Source organism: Cervus canadensis, chromosome 13, assembly GCF_019320065.1.
Source record: "Cervus canadensis isolate Bull #8, Minnesota chromosome 13, ASM1932006v1, whole genome shotgun sequence".
Classification (NCBI taxonomy): domain Eukaryota; kingdom Metazoa; phylum Chordata; class Mammalia; order Artiodactyla; family Cervidae; genus Cervus; species Cervus canadensis.
In genome coordinates, this window is record NC_057398.1 from 9,774,381 (window position 1) to 9,790,104 (window position 15,724).

The 15,724-nt window shown below is 38.7% G+C and overlaps 1 protein-coding gene across 1 annotated transcript; it reads right to left on the minus strand.

Moving 5' to 3' along the window:
* Positions 1–270: 270 nt before the first annotated feature.
* Positions 271–10,811, minus strand: SPATA45 (spermatogenesis associated 45). Its single transcript, XM_043486366.1, has 3 exons — positions 10,754–10,811; positions 2,722–3,033; positions 271–517 (listed from the first exon to the last, which is right to left on the minus strand). The coding sequence occupies exons 2-3, from the start codon at positions 2,993–2,995 to the stop codon at positions 498–500; spliced, it is 294 nt and encodes a 97-aa protein (XP_043342301.1). The 5' UTR covers positions 2,996–3,033; positions 10,754–10,811; the 3' UTR covers positions 271–497.
* Positions 10,812–15,724: the final 4,913 nt, after the last annotated feature.

Here is a 15,724-nt window from a genome sequence, read left to right on the forward strand (position 1 = left end):
TTAGTCACTAAGTCATGTCCCACATTTTCTCGGTCCCATGGACTGTAACGTGCCAGACTCTCCTCTGTCCAGGGGATTTCCCAGACAAGAATATTGGAGTGGGTTGCCATTTCCTTCTAAATTAAAAAATACAAAACAAAACCTTTTTTTAAAAATAATTAATAAAAGTAAAACACTTGTAACTCTAAAAAAAAGAAATAATATAAACTATTTGAACATTTTAAATTAGTAAAGAGAAGATCACTGTGAAGTGAACGTTTAGGTCATCCATCTCTGAAAGTATCTTTAATAACTCAAATCCTCTCTTCAAAACATTTAAGTCTAAATGATGGAAGGCAGTGAAGATGTAATACATTTTGTGTGGCTCAATGGTTTCTTGATGATCTAATGAATAGTTTTCTTTGGCTTCTCTTATAATTAATATTTGTAAATAATTTAGATGGATATTGAAGAAGGATCAAAGAGATTGTGTTTCTATGTGTCTTTGTAGATGGACTTTATCCAAATATGGCATTATCTGAAAAATAAAAGAATAAGTATCTATTACATATCTTATAATACATTTCATAGTTCCAAAATAACCCTGAAGGCAGAGGAGAAGTACTGTTTCATGCTGCTGCTGCTGCTAAGTCACTTCAGTCGTGTCCGACTCTGTGTGACCCCATAGACGTCAGCCCACCAGGCTCCCCGTCTCTGGGATTCTCCAGGCAAGAACACTGGAGTGGGTTGCCATTTCCTTCTCCGATGAGTGAAAGTGAAAAGTGAAAGTCAAGTCGCTTAGTCGTGTCCGACTCTTAGCGACCCCATGGACTGCAGCCCACCAGGCTCCTCCATCCGCAGGATTTTCCAGGCAAGAGGACTGGAGCGGGGTGCCATTGCCACTGTTTCATAGATACAAGGAATAAGGCTTAGAGACACTGAAGGACTAAAAGCATGAGACCACTCAATCTCAGAAGCAGAACTTGAACCCAAGTGCAAAGGGCTGAATGTTTGTGCTTCTCCAAATTCTTATGCTGAAACTCTAATCCCAATGGGATGGTATTTGGAGGTGGGGCCTTTGGGAGGTAATTAAGTCAAGAGAGTGGAGTCCTCATGAAAGGGATTCATGCCCTTACAGGAAGAGCCCAAAAAACTAGCCAGCTGTTTCTATTGTGTAACAATACAGCAAGAAAACAGCTCTCTGAAAATTAGGAAAAGGGAACTCCAAGAACCCAATCATGCTGGCACCCTGACTCAGACTTCCAGCCACCAGAACTGTGAGAAATAAAGTTAGTTTTTTAAGCCACTCAGTCTATAGTAACTTGTTAGAGCAGCCCAAACTGAGTAAGACACCAAGTCTTCCATTTTTAAGGCATGGTTAAGTAAGACTCTCCCTCTTTTGACTGACATATCTCCAAATAGAAAATTAAAGAGAGAGCTTCAAAATATCTGTGAGTCTGTTTCTGTTCATTTGAGTTTTATTTTAGATTCCACGTATAAGTGATGTCGTATGGTATTTGTCTTTTTCTGACTTACTTCACTTAGTATACTAATCTCTATGTCCACCCATGTTGCTGCAAATGGCATTATTTCTTCTTTTTTTGTGGTTGAGATTGTGCAGGTTCTCTTAGAATTGTGGTGGTTCAGTCACTAAGTCGTGTCTGACTCTTGAGATGCCATGGACTGTAGCTCGCAAAGTGCCTCTGTTAATGGGATTTCCCTGGCAAGAATACAAGAGTGGGTTGCCATTTCCTTCTCCAATGGATCTTCCTGACCCGGGGAAAGAACCCTGGTCTCCTGCATTGCAGGCGGATTCTTTACCAACTGAGCTACCAGGGAAGTGGAATACTTCCTCCTTGTAAAAGAGTTATTTTTTGAGCAAAGTTAACATATGACTGTTACAGATCAACTTTAAAACACAATGGAGAATCTCAGGTTTCCAGGCCACACTGCATCACCCTCTCTGCCCTGTTTATGAACCGCAGTGGGTCAAGTGTATAGTCACAGCCTTGACATCAAAGAAGTTAAATTTCCAATATGGCAATTATTTTGTTTGTGATCTAACTTAATCATTTGTTGGTTATGTTCAACATAATTATACTCTTTTTATTTTTTTCAAAATAAATGGAAAAACAACATCAGTTGCTTGTCTTGACTTAGAAACAAGTATTTAACAATTAAAGTATTTACCAGCAGTTCTTCTTCCTCCCCCCCTGCAAAATAATACCACCAATACCACACGCCACCTCACCCCAAACTTCCTCCACATTTTATTATTGTGTCTCAGGTTTTTTGTTTGATATTTGTCATCAAAATACTTTCCACTGTATCTCAATTTTGCATATGACATTTTTGCAGACGTAACAGAAATTGATGAACAAGGAGGCCTCTAGACCCTTCTCAAAATATGGTTCTTAGGCCATCAGGCTCAGTATCACCTCTGCCTGCCTGAGAATGCATATTCCAGTACCCAAACTAGAGCCTATTGAATGAGCCAGTGTGGAGATGATCCCTCAAATCCTGTAAACATGAGAAAACGAGGATCTCTGGTCTATAGTAGATCTTACTAGCCTAGTTTACGTCAACTAGCCTAGTATACTGATGCTTTTAACTTCAAACAGACTGCCTTTTAACTATCCCAGAGCAATATGTATGAACCTCTTTCAATCCTAGAAATAACTCCTAAGTTTACTTATAGATCCCTCCTGTCAACTGGGTAGGAATCCTACTGCAACATCTTACTTTTTGGTGGAAAGTGCCTTTTCTCCTTGTGAACGAAGAGACTCAGTTTGACCCAAGAGCTCCTGTCACTGTCGGGAACAGTTTCTTTGACCTGGTCATGAGTTAGGGACTTGTAGGCACCATGGAAATGCCTCTTTTGAACTCTCAATAAGCTGACTTGATTGCTTCTTTCCACCAGGCAGTTGGATTCTCGCCTTTCGTTTATGTCCTCCAGGAGACGTTTGTCTGTTTTAAGTTTTTTAATTATTTCACTCTTTCTGTTTACAGATGCCATTATGCTGAAAGACTAATCATCAAGCGATTCTTGCTGTCCTGCAAACAAATGCAGAAGAAAAAAAAACAAACTATCAATTGCTTGCTTGACCTCAAACCCAATATTCACAATCAGGTATTCACCAGCATCTCCAGTTACTTTATCAAGTGATTACCTCATGTTAGGTATTTCCCCTCCTGCAGATGCCACCACCACTGTGCCCCTCCCACAACCTCCCTGTATCTCTTACTATTGCTTTCTAAGGTCTTGATATTTCCTGAGAAGAAAGAAAAGACCAAAGAAAGAGGATACAGTGAGAGAATATATTTTGGTTTTTAAAGCGATACTATGCATTGATTTTTGCTTTTAGGAACTTTCATTGCTTATTCTGATTATAAACGTAATATGAATTTATTATAGGAAATGAAGAAAACACAGCAAAGTAAAAGGTAGAAAAGCTAAAATCACTTGTAATCCAGAAACAGCCAAATTCACATTTTGGATGTTTCTTTACTAATAAATATCCAAAGATATTTCATTATAAAAAGTACAAGGGGTTCCCTGGCTGTCTAGTGGTCAGAACTCTGAGATTCCACTGGCGAGGCTGCGTTGGATCCCTGCTCAGGGAACTAAGATCCCTCAGGCTTAGCGCTATAGCCAAAAATTAAAAAAAACAAATACAGAAGACGACATCAAACTGATTATACTAAAACACAAATTTTAAACATATGTTTTTAACTATTTAGAAAGATTTTGCTTGTTAGGCCTGTAAATTTGTCTTTTCAAGGATTTGAAGTACTTAAAAATCAGATATGCTAAATTTACAAAGGAAATTTAAAATATTTAAAGGATTTGTATTAACTAAGTTTGTAAATATACTACTCGAGGTGTTTAGTCTTTTCAACTTGGGTTAACTGAATATTAATTTCAGAAAAAAAATAAGAATGATCATTCACACAAAAATAAACTCAATTTAGGGAATTTTCTGGCAATCCAGAGGTTAGCACATCATGTTTTTACAGCCAGGGGCAGTGGTCTTTCAGTCTCTTGTTGGAGGACTAAGATGTCACAAGCCATGTGGCATAGCCAAATTAAAAAAAAAATCTACAATTTATAAATAGAATACAACTCATGTTGAAATCAACACTTTCATTTTAGAAAATCAATATTATCAGCCCCAAAGTCCTACCAACCCAAATGTCCATCAACAGCTGAGTGGATAAATAAATCATGGTATATCCACACAATGGATACTATGCAGTTATTAAGAAAAAAAAAAGATAGTCCTATTGATACGCATAACAACATGGCTGACTCTCAGAATAATTGGGTTGAGTGAAGAAAAGTCAGACCCAAAACAGTGGTATTATATGATTCTACTCATAAAATTCTATGAAATGTGAACTATTCTATAGTGACCAAAAGCAGAGAAGTCGTTGTCTGGAAATGAGGAAGGGTTAAGGACAATGGCAGCAGGCAGGATTGTAAAGTAATACAAAGTATGAGTAAGCTTTTAGTGGTGATGAATCTGTTTGTTATCTGGATTGTGGTGATGGTTTCATGTTTTTGTACTTATCAAAGCTAATCAAATTGTATACAGATCATCCTTGATTTAGGGTGGGGTTTCAATGTGATAAACCCATTGTTTATTGAAAATATATTAACTTGAAAATGCATTTCACACACCTAACCTACTAAACATGATAGCTCACCCTCCCCTACTTTAATGTGCTAAGAACATGTACATTGGCTTTCAGTTGGGCAAAATCATCTAACACTTATTATAAAACTTATTTTATAATAAAGTGCTGATTATCAAATGTAGTTAATTGAACATTATACTGAAACTGAAAAACAGAATGGTTGTAATCGTAGCAGTCATTTTCACTTTTGATCACATGGCTGACTGGGACCTGGGAGTATTGTCCCACGAGTCACCAGCCTGGGAAAAGATCAAAGTTCAAAATTTGAAGTATTTGAAATATGGTTTCTACTGAATACATATTGCTTTTGCACCATCATAAAGTTGAAAAATTGCACATCAAATCATTGTAAGTTAGGGACCGTCTGCACTTTACACATACAGTTTATTGTATGGCAATTATAACACAATAAAGCTGTGGAATAAAATTGGGATTAACACTGAGAACATTGCATAAAGCAAGTGGTTAATAAATACTTGTTGAATGAATAAAAAGTATATTATTTATCAGATAATTTATATTCACTTAGCATTAACATTGTGAGAATTTTTCATGTTACTATATGTCTTTCGTAATAAAAAAGGTACTCTCTGATGACAGTAGTCTATCATATGAATGTATAATAATTAATTGATTAGTCCCTTTACTGTTAGACTTTTAGATCATTTACCCTTTAACCCTTTCATCAAGTGCCAAAAATTTTGCAAACATACAGTGTTTTAGGAAACCCACAAGACATCAGTTTTCCATTCCTAAATACACAAGAAGATAAGAGGTATAATTTCAGAGTTCTCTGGGCTAACAAATAAATCTTACAAGAAAAAAGTCACTTGAAGAAAATAGTTGCTTGGAACAAAAGGAAATGCTTTAATGGAGAATAAAATCCCTGACTTTTTTTCCTCCCTCTGTCCAGAGCCATGAGGAAGACACGGATATTCTGAACAATCGTAAAGAATTGTCTCAGGAAGTTATTGCCACGATAATGATGCAAAACTCAGAGGCATGCAACAATTAACATTTATTCTCCTGCTCAGTGGTGGATTGTTTGGATTCAGGCGAATTTGGTTGGGACTGTCTCCCAGCTGAGGGCTGAGCTCCCACGATTTTAGGACTAAGAGAAACAAGTAAAGCTATTTTTCTCTAATCCAATATCTCAGATGGGATCTAACTCTCCTATACTCATTTCATTTCTGGGAATTTTAAGAACATAAACTCTTTTTCAAGAATATGAGAAGAAAAGCTTTTTTACTAAACGGCAATTGTATTGCACCATCTCTGGCATGTACAGCCTTTCTGCTTTCTCTTTCTCTTTCCTGTCTCCCTTGGAAAATCCTTCATTTCAGGCATCATATTATTTACAATAATACAGAGTTGGAGCTCAGTATAATGTAGGAGCTCAATAAAAAGCAGTTGACTTTCCTAAAAGTATAAATCCAGTAATGTTAGCTCACAAATATAAAAGATGTACAACCCACCAAGAAATGATCCCTTGGTTTTCAAGTAAGCAATTCTTTAGGCAAGATGTCAGTTGCAGAAGTGAACAGAGAAGAGAGAAGATACCTTTTCAACAATGGATCTAGCAAGTTTAAACTGAAGGAAGATAAAACATTTTATGCACTCAATTAACACTAAATAATTAAATTGGCCTCAATCTTGCTAACTCTGTTTCAATCACCCATTAATTATCCAAAGTAGTAAAAACAAGATGTGAATGAAATAAATCTACGAATAGCTCCCATCTCATTTTTATCATTAATTTCAAGTTACTTTTACTAGAGATACTAATTTGATGGAAATTAAACTCCTTGAATTCTGTCTCCTTTACCACTTTTACTGTTTATCATCCTCTCTGCAGGATGTTCAAATGAAAAACAAGGGGGGACATGACTAAAGGAAGTAGAAAACAAGGTCATTGTCTCATGTACTTTTGAGCTAATTTATATTTTGTTAAAAGTCCATTATGTAGATTTGCTGCAAATGAAATATAGATGTCTTAGTCACAAATTCACTAAGAAGATCACAGAATTCAAACTTTTTTACTAATAGACTAATTTATTTGATATCACTGTGCATCCTCACCCTAATGCGTTTTATTATTTTTAAACTAATTTTTATTGGAGTACAGTTTCTTTATAGTGTGTTAGTTTCTACTGTCCGGCAAAATGAACCAGACATACACATACATCTCTCCTCTCCCCTTTGGCTTCCTTGCCATCCAGGTCACTACAGTGCATTAGGAAACAGTCAATCAAGTCCAGGAAGCCCTAGTCCCATACAGGATAAACCCAAGGAGAAACACGCCGAGACACATATTAATAATCAAACTAACAAAAATTAAATACAAAGAAAAATGATTAAAAGCAGCCTGGGAAAATAAAACTCATTACAGATCACACGAACACAGGAGCCAGCTAAAATTAGACACAGCAAGAGTCTAATGGTAAGAGCATGGAATCTGAAGTCAAAAAGATTTGACTGTTGTTCAAGCTATGCTAATTGTGTGGCCTCAGTTAACTTACCTTCTCTGGGCTTCAGTTACCTTACATGTTTAATGGAAATAATACCCAGATCACAGAGAACTATAAGGATTAAATGAGCTAATACATTATCAAGAACTTAATAAAACCAAAACTCAATAAATGGTAACTTTAAAATATTTATTAGTCACTGTGAAAACATTTTTGTTCAATTGGATAAATAAATAGTATTTTTTTCCCCTCAGTTATTAATCCATTTAGTTGCTATGTGATCAGGTTCAGCTACATAAGTTGTGGTGGCCAGAGCAAAATGAAAAGGCAAGGGCCCTTGTTGAAAAATCCCTGAGAATTTTAAGATGGTGGCAGAAGAGAATTCAACGAAGTGGGCTCCTTCTTAGGGGTGGGGGCTTGCGTGACAGTAGAGAGGTGTCACATGTCTATGAAACTGGTTACATGTGTGTAGGAAAAGTCAGTTCCTATGCTTCAATCACCTAGTTTTAGTGTCTTAAATGGCGATAAGTAATGTGCCTAACCTATGACTTTTTAAAGGCATGTATTTTTAAGCATGCATACATAGTCACTTCAGTCGCTCAGTCGTGTTGACTCTTTGTGACTCCATGGACTGCAGCATGCCAGGCTTCCCTGTCCATCACCAACTCCTGGGGCTTATTCAAAGTCACGTCCATCGAGTCGGTGATGCTATCCAACCATCTCATTCTCTGTTGTCCCCTTCTCCTCCTGTCTTCAATCTTTCCCAGCATCAGGGTCTTTTCAAATGAGTCAGTTCGTCATATCAGGTGGCCAAGTATTGGAGTTTCAGCTTCAGCATCAGTCCTTCCAATGAATATTCAGGACTGATCTCCTTTAGGATGGACTGGTTGGATCTCCTTGCAGTACCAGGCACTCTCAAGAGTCTTCTCCAACACCACAATTCAAAAGCATCAATTCTTTGGCGCTCAGCTTTCTTTATGGTCCAGCTCTCACATCCATACATGACTACTGGAAAAACCATAGCTTTGACTAGATGGACCTTTGTTGGCAAAGTAATGTCTCTGCTTTTTAATATGCTGTCTGTTTGGTTTGTCAAGCTATGGTTTGTCATAGTGTTTCTTCTAAGGAGCAAGCGTCATTTAATTTCATGGCTGCAGTCACCATCTGCAGTGATTTTGGAGCCCAAGAAAATAGTCTCTCACTGTTTCCATTGTTTCCCCATCTATTTGCCATGAAGTGGTGAGACCAGATGCCGTGATCTTAGTTTTCTGAATGTTGAGTTTTAAGTCAACTTTTTCACGCTCCTCTTTCATTTTCATCAATCTTTAGTTCTTCTTCACTTTCTGTCATAAGGGTGGTATCATATGCATATCCAAGGTTACTGATATTTCTCCCAGCAATCTTGATTCCAGTTTATGCTTCATCCAGCCCAGCATTTCACATGATGTACTCTGCATATAAGTTAAATAAGCACGGTGACAATATACAGCCTGACGTACTCCTTTCTCAATTTGGAACCAGTCTGTTGTTCCATGTCCAGTTCTAACTGTTGCTTCCTGACCTGCATACAGATTTCTCAAGAGGCAGGTCAGGTGGTCTGGTATACCCATCTCCTTAAGAATTTTCCACCGTTTGTTGTGATCCACACAGTCAAAGGCTTTGGCATAGTCAATAAAGCAGAAGTAGATGTTTTTCTGGAACTCTTGCTTTTTTGATGATCCAGCGGATGTTGGCAATTTGATCTCTGGTTCCTCTGCCTTTTCTAGATCCGGCTTGAACATCTGGAAGTTCACAGTTCACGAACTGTTGAAGCCTGGCTTGGAGAATTTTGATCATTACTTTGCCAGCATGTGAGATAAGTGCAACTGTGCAGTAGTTTGAACATTCTTTGGCTTTGCCTTTCTTTGGGATTGGAATGAAAACTGACCTTTTCCAGTCCTGTGGCCACTGCTGAGTTTTCCAAATTTGCTGGCATATTGAGTGCAGCACTTTCACAGCATCATCTTTTAGAATTTGATATAGTTCAACTGGAATTCCATCACCTCCACTAGCTTTGTTCATAGTGATGCTTCCTAAGGCCCACATGACTTCACATTCCAGGATGTCTGGCTCTAGGTGAGTGATCACACCATGGTGATTATCTGGATCATGAAGATCTTTTTTGTATAGTTCTTCTGTGTATTCTTGCCACCTCTTCTTAATATCTTCTGCTTCTGTTAGCTCCATAACATTTCTGTCCTTTATTGAGCCCATCTTTGCATGAAATCCTCCCTTGGTATCTCTAATTTTCTCGAAAAATCTCTAGTCTTTCCCATTCTACTGTTTTCCTCTATTTCTTTGCACTGATCACTGAGGAAGGCTTTCTTATCTCTCCTTGCTATTCTTTGGAACTCTGCATTCAAATGGGTATCTCTTTCATTTTCTTCTTTGCCTTTAGCTTCTTTTTCTCAGCTATTTGTAAGGCCTCCTCAGACAACCATTTTGCCTTTTTGCCTTTTTCTTGGGGATGGTCTTAATCATTGCTTCCTGTACAATGTCACAAACCTCTGTCCATAGTTCTTCAGGCACTCTATCAGCTCTAATCCCTTGAATCTGTTTGTCACTTTCACTGTATAATATTACACTTTCACTGTAAAAGGGGTTTGATTTAGGTCATACCCAAATCATGCATATACGGTGGATCCTCTGTAGGTCCCACTCTAGGAACCCTCCAGGTCCCACTCATGGATTCCGTATTTGAAAATTTACCTACTCACTAAAATTTGCTATCTGATAATCAATACTGTAGCGCTTTCACAGTCACCCCCAAACATGCACATAGCAGTGAAAAACCTGGGTCTCCTTGTGTGCACACCACCAGCTAAGGTAGAGCAAGGCTGTCTCTCTGCCTTCTTGTTTCAGCTCTCATATCACAAGGGTGTCGTTGTCCTCATCTTTTTAGGGTCAAATGTGGTGTTTCTCGCATTTTTGTGCTTGACATTGATTTCACTGTTTAAAATGCCCATCAAGTTTCATGCTAAAGCACCGTCTGGTGTTCCTAGATGGCAAGAAGACTGTGATGTGCCTTATGTGTGTTAGATCAACCTTGTTTAAGAATGAGTTATAGTGCTGTCAACTGTGAGTTCAACATCAATGAATCAACAACATATTTTGTGTCTCTAAATTGAAACACTCTTTAAAAAAACTGTACATTGATTGGTTGACAAAATTGCTGTGACCAGAGGCTCTGGTCACAAAGCCACTGTATTTCCTCTAAGAGCCATGGCTCAGTATTTGCCAATTCAATGTTCAGGGCACTTTATAGACTATAACTACCAAAATACCGAGAATCAAATATGTATATATTGAAAGCATATTACTATTTCTACAGGTATATTGGGCTTTCCAGGTGGCTCAGTGGTAAAGAATCTGCCTGCCAATACAGGAGATGTGGGTTCAATCCCTGGGTCAGGAAGATCCCCTAGAGAAGGAAATGGTAACCCACTCCAGTATTCTTGCCTGGAAAATCCCATGGACAGAGGAGCCTGTTGGGCTACAGTCCACGGGGTTGCATGGGGTCGCGTGTGATTTAACGACTAAACAACAACAGGTATATTATTATAAGTTACCTTCAACATACAGCAACTCAGAGCCTATTGGAAGTCCACTGGTGTGGCTCAGCCTACTGATATGTTACCCTGGCAATGGAATATTATGATTTGTGCCATTCTGGCTTTGTTCAGGTCATAGAATCCTGGTTAAGAGAAGTTTTAAAGTCAGAGAGACCATTTAGTTATCAGCCCTATATCCTTGAATAAATTACTCAATCTCTCTTAATATCAGTTTCTCCATCTGTAAAATAAGATAAAGATATCTATATCATGAAGCTGTGTTTGTGTGTATGTGGTCGAAAGAGAGAGGGGAGTTGGAATTGTTAAAACACACACACACACACACACACACAAAACAGACCTTAAATGGTGTCACCATGATGCCAAACCTAGATTTAATCTCTAATGTAATTGCAGTTTCCACCCCTACCAGAAATGCAATTAAAAATCAACTCGTCTGGAATTTTCAATAAAGTGAACTGCCATGGGGGTGCTTTCCATCCCCCAGAGGAGGAAAAGATAACCCTTGCTTTTCTCTCCCCTCATTCTCCTGATTTAAAGCAATTTTTTTTTCCTTTTGCTAATAGCTCCCTTTCCCACCTTCCTTCCTATAAAAGCCTTCCATTTTATACAGCCCCCCAAGTGCCCTTCTAGTTGCTAGATGGACTGCTTCCCAGTTCGTGAATTGCCTAATAAAGCCAATTTCATCTTCAAATTTGCTTGGCTAAGTTTCGTTTTTTAACAGAGTTAAATGAGATATGCATATGAAGCTCTTTTCAATGTGCCCACCATCAACTTATTACATGCACTGACATTTCTTGAGCACCTTCTCTGGGTCTGTTGCTGATCTGTGCAGAGGGCAAATAGGTACCTGCTCCCAAGGAGCTTATAGTCCAATGGTTTGTGGTAAGTACTTAGTAAATTGTTGCTATTTTTATTGATTTTATTAAAACTTCATGTTTCACTTGGGTAATTATTTTATTTGTATGCTTTTTTCTCAGAAGAGGACATCTCCAGCTTCTAAAAAAAAAAAAAAACTTCAGAAATACAAAAAAATTTTTTTGTTGTTTTTTTTTGATTGACGTATAGTTGATTCTCAATCTTGTGCCAATCTCTGCTGTAAGCAAAGTGACTCAGTTATATGCACGCATTCTTTTTTTGTATTCTTTTCCATTACAGGGTATTGAATATAATTCCTGTGCTATACATTAAGACCTTGTTGTTTACCCATTCGAAAGAGTAGTTTGTATCTACCAACTCCACACTCCCAGTCCATCCCTGTCCCCCAACCCCAATCCCTTTGGCAACCACAAGTCTGATCTCTATGAATCTGTTGCTGTTTTGTAAATAGGTTCATTTGTGCCATGTTGTAGGGTCCACATATAAGTGATATCATATGGTATTTATCTTTCTCTTTCTGACTTTCTTCACTTAGTATGATAATCTCTAGTTGCATTCATGTTGCTGCAAATGGCATCATTTGTTCTTTTTTATGGCCCAGTATATTCCCTTGTACATATGTACCGCAACTTCTTTATCCATTCATCTGTCAGTGGACATTTAAGATGTCTCCATGTTTTGGTTATTATGAGTAGAGCCACTAAGAGCATAGTTGTGCATGTATCTTTTTGAATTAGTTTTGTCCAGGTATATTCCTAGGAGTGGGGATTGCTGGATCACATGGTAACTCTATTTTTAGTCTTCTGAGGAAGCTCCACACTGTTTTCCACAGTGGCAGCACCAAGAGTGTAGGAGGGTTCCCCTTCCTCCACACCCTTTCCAGCATTTGTTATTTGCAGGCCAAAAGCCATTATTTCTTCACCTGTTCACAGAAATTAGTGATAGAAGAAAGATGGGTGTTGAAGAAACCAGTTCACAATGCCAGAGAAGTTAATTCCTTAAAGAATTATATCAAGAGTCAGCAAAAGAAACTAAATCACCTAACTCTAATGAGACTAGAGTACAAAAATCATTAAGATCAACACAGGGCATTTGCTAAAGATAAGAAAGTGTTTTTGTTTTTTTCATTTTTTAAAAACACAGCTCCCAGATATGCAAAATACTTATCAAGAGATCTCACCAGTTGGGCACAATCCTGGTACCTGAGGGCAGGGGCTATATTCAAATCCTCCCTTCTCAGAGTGCAACCTGGAGGAAGATTTCTATGTCTTTGAACTTCAACTTCCTTAGTTGTTAAGTGGGGTGGATGTCAGTATTATGAGGATTAAACAACAGATGAAAAGGACTTACAAACTACAAAGTACAATCCAAACATTTTGAGTCCTAAAATGTGAAATAGATTAGATTTTTAATTCATAAAGTTATGTATGCTGTGTCCAAGAGTAACATTCTATCTACAACACGGTTATTTGTAACATAAGAAACCCAACTGGGGACTTCCTTAATGGTAGAATGGATAGGAATCCCCCTGCCAATGCAGGGGACATGGGTTCCATCCCAGGTCTGGGAAGATTACACATGCCCCAGGGCATCTAAAGCCCGTATGGGTAACTTCTGAAGCCCACATGCCCTAGAGTCTGTGCTCCCGCAACATGAGAAGCCACCACAATGAGAAGCCCGTGCACCACAACAAAAAATAGCAACCCCCCACCCCTCCTCCCTGGCTCATCTCAACTAGAGAAACCCTGTGCATATCGACGAGGACCCAGCACAACCAAAAAAAATTTTTTTTTTTTTAAAAGGAAAGAAACCCAACTGAAATAATTCTTTTTTTCTTTTGTCTGTACCACATGACATGTGGATTCTTAGTTCCCCAGCCAGGGATCGAACTTGCATCCCCTGCATTGGAAGGCAGGCTCTTAACCACTGGATCACCAGGGAAGTCCCTGGAATAATTCTTAAGCCAACACATTTTCCTTGCTCAAAGATTACTCTTCCAGCAAGTTTCAGGCTATATTCTTGAGTATCCCATTTTTATTTTCTTAGACTTGCTAGGGTTGGCTGCCCTCTTTAAGCGGTCAAACTAAATAAACTTGGAAGGAAATAATCAAGAAAAACTGTTTATTTGAGATCAAAGAATTGCAATTTGGGACACACAGTTTCAGGTAGCAACCTAAACAGCATCCCATGGGGAGTAAGAGTCAGTGGCTTTTAAAAGTAAAGGGGGGAGGTTTGTATTAGTGATTTTTCCCTCTAATTATTTCCTGAGGCTATTGCCAGAGGGAGGTAAAAGTCCTTTACCGTGATGTTTCAGGTCCTCTTGCAGAGTCCTTTGAATATGTGTGGTTTGACTCAGTTCATGGTGTGACTGGGTAAGGATGTGCATAAGATCCACCTCCTTAATGGCCTCATGGTTCCATTTAAAAACCCCTTGAAACTCTCTTACACTGTTGGTGGGAATGCAAACTAGCACAGCCACTATAGAGAACAGTATGGAGATTCCTTAAAAAAACTGGAAATAGAACTGCCATATGACCCAGAAATCCCACTCCTGGGCATACACACCGAGGAAACCAGATCTGAAAGAGACATGTGTACCCCAATGTTCATCGCAGCACTGTTTATAATAGCCAGGACATGGAAGCAACCTAGATGCCCATCAGCAGACAAATGGTTAAGAAAGCTGTGGTACATATACACAATGGAATATTACTCAGCCATTAAAAAGAATACATTTGAATCAGTCCTAATGAGGTGGATGAAACAGGAGCCCATTATACAGAGTGAAGTAAGCCAGAAAGAAAAACACCAATACAGGATACTAACACATATATATGGCATTTAGAAAGATGGTAATGACAACCCTATATGCAAGACAGAAAAAGAGACACAGATGTATAGACCAGACTTTTGGAGTCTGTGGGAGAAGGTGAGGGTGGGATGATCTGAGAGAATAGCATTGAAACATGTATATTATCAATTCTGAAACAGATCACCAGTCCAGGTTGGATGCATGAGACAAGTGCTCAGGGCTGGTGCACTGGGAAGACCCAGAGGGAAGGGATGGGAAGGAGGTAGGAGGGGGGTTCAGGATGGGGAACACATGTAAATCCATGGCTGATTCATGTCAATGCATGGTAAAAACCACTACAATATTGTAATTAGCCTCCAACTAATATAAATAAATGAAAAAAATAAAAAATAAAAACCCTTTGACATAAGTAAATGCATTTTATTTCATATTTCATATTTCCCCCTTTTGATCCAGATTTGTCTCTGAAAGCATCTCTGACTTCTATCTAGACCTGCTTTGCCTCACATCACTGGGATGGACCTCTCCCAGAAAATTAGATCCCATGCCAGGGGGAATTTTTAATTTCTGCTGGCTATTTCAGAGAGTCAGTGTCATAAGGATTAGGCCACATCTGACCAACAGGGAAGCATTCAGGAAAAGACGTGTGCAGTTTCATCATCCAGAAATTTCATTGTTACCTGAATGTTCAAGTGAATAAGCCTTCAGTTCAGTTCAGAAGCTCAGTCGTGTCCGACTCTTTGCAACACCATGGACTGCAGCATGCCAGGCCTCCCTGTCCATCACCAGCTCCCCGAGATTGCTCAAACGCATGTCCACTGAGTCAGTGATGCCATCTAATCATCGCATCCTCTGTCATCCCCTTCTCCTGCCTTCAATCTTTCCCAGCATCAGGGTCTTTTCCAATGAGTCAGTCCTTCACATCAGGTGGCCAAAGTATTGGAGCTTCAGCTTCAGCATCAGTTCTTCCAATGGTTGATTTCCTTTAGGATGGACTGGTTGGATCTCCTTGCAGTCCAAGGGACTCTCCAGAGTCTTCTCCAACACCACACTTCAAAAGCATCAATTCTTTGGTGCTCAGCTTTCTTTATGGTCCAACTGTCACATCTATACATGACTACTGGAAAAACTATAGCTTTGACTAGATGGACCTTTGTTGGGAAAGTAATGTCTCTGCTTTTTAATATGCTGTCTAGGTTGGTCATAACTTTTCTTCCAAGGAGCAAGTGTCTTTTAATTTCAGGGCTGCAGTCACCATCTTCAGTGACTTTGGAGCC

Coding starts and splice junctions, on each gene's coding strand:
- SPATA45 (XM_043486366.1), bottom strand. CDS start 2,995: ATGGCATCTGTAAACAGAAAGAGTGAAATAATTAAAAAACTTAAAACA. Junction 518..2,721: donor AAGGCACTTTCCACCAAAAA/GTAAGATGTTGC, acceptor TTTATTTTTCAG/ATAATGCCATATTTGGATAA.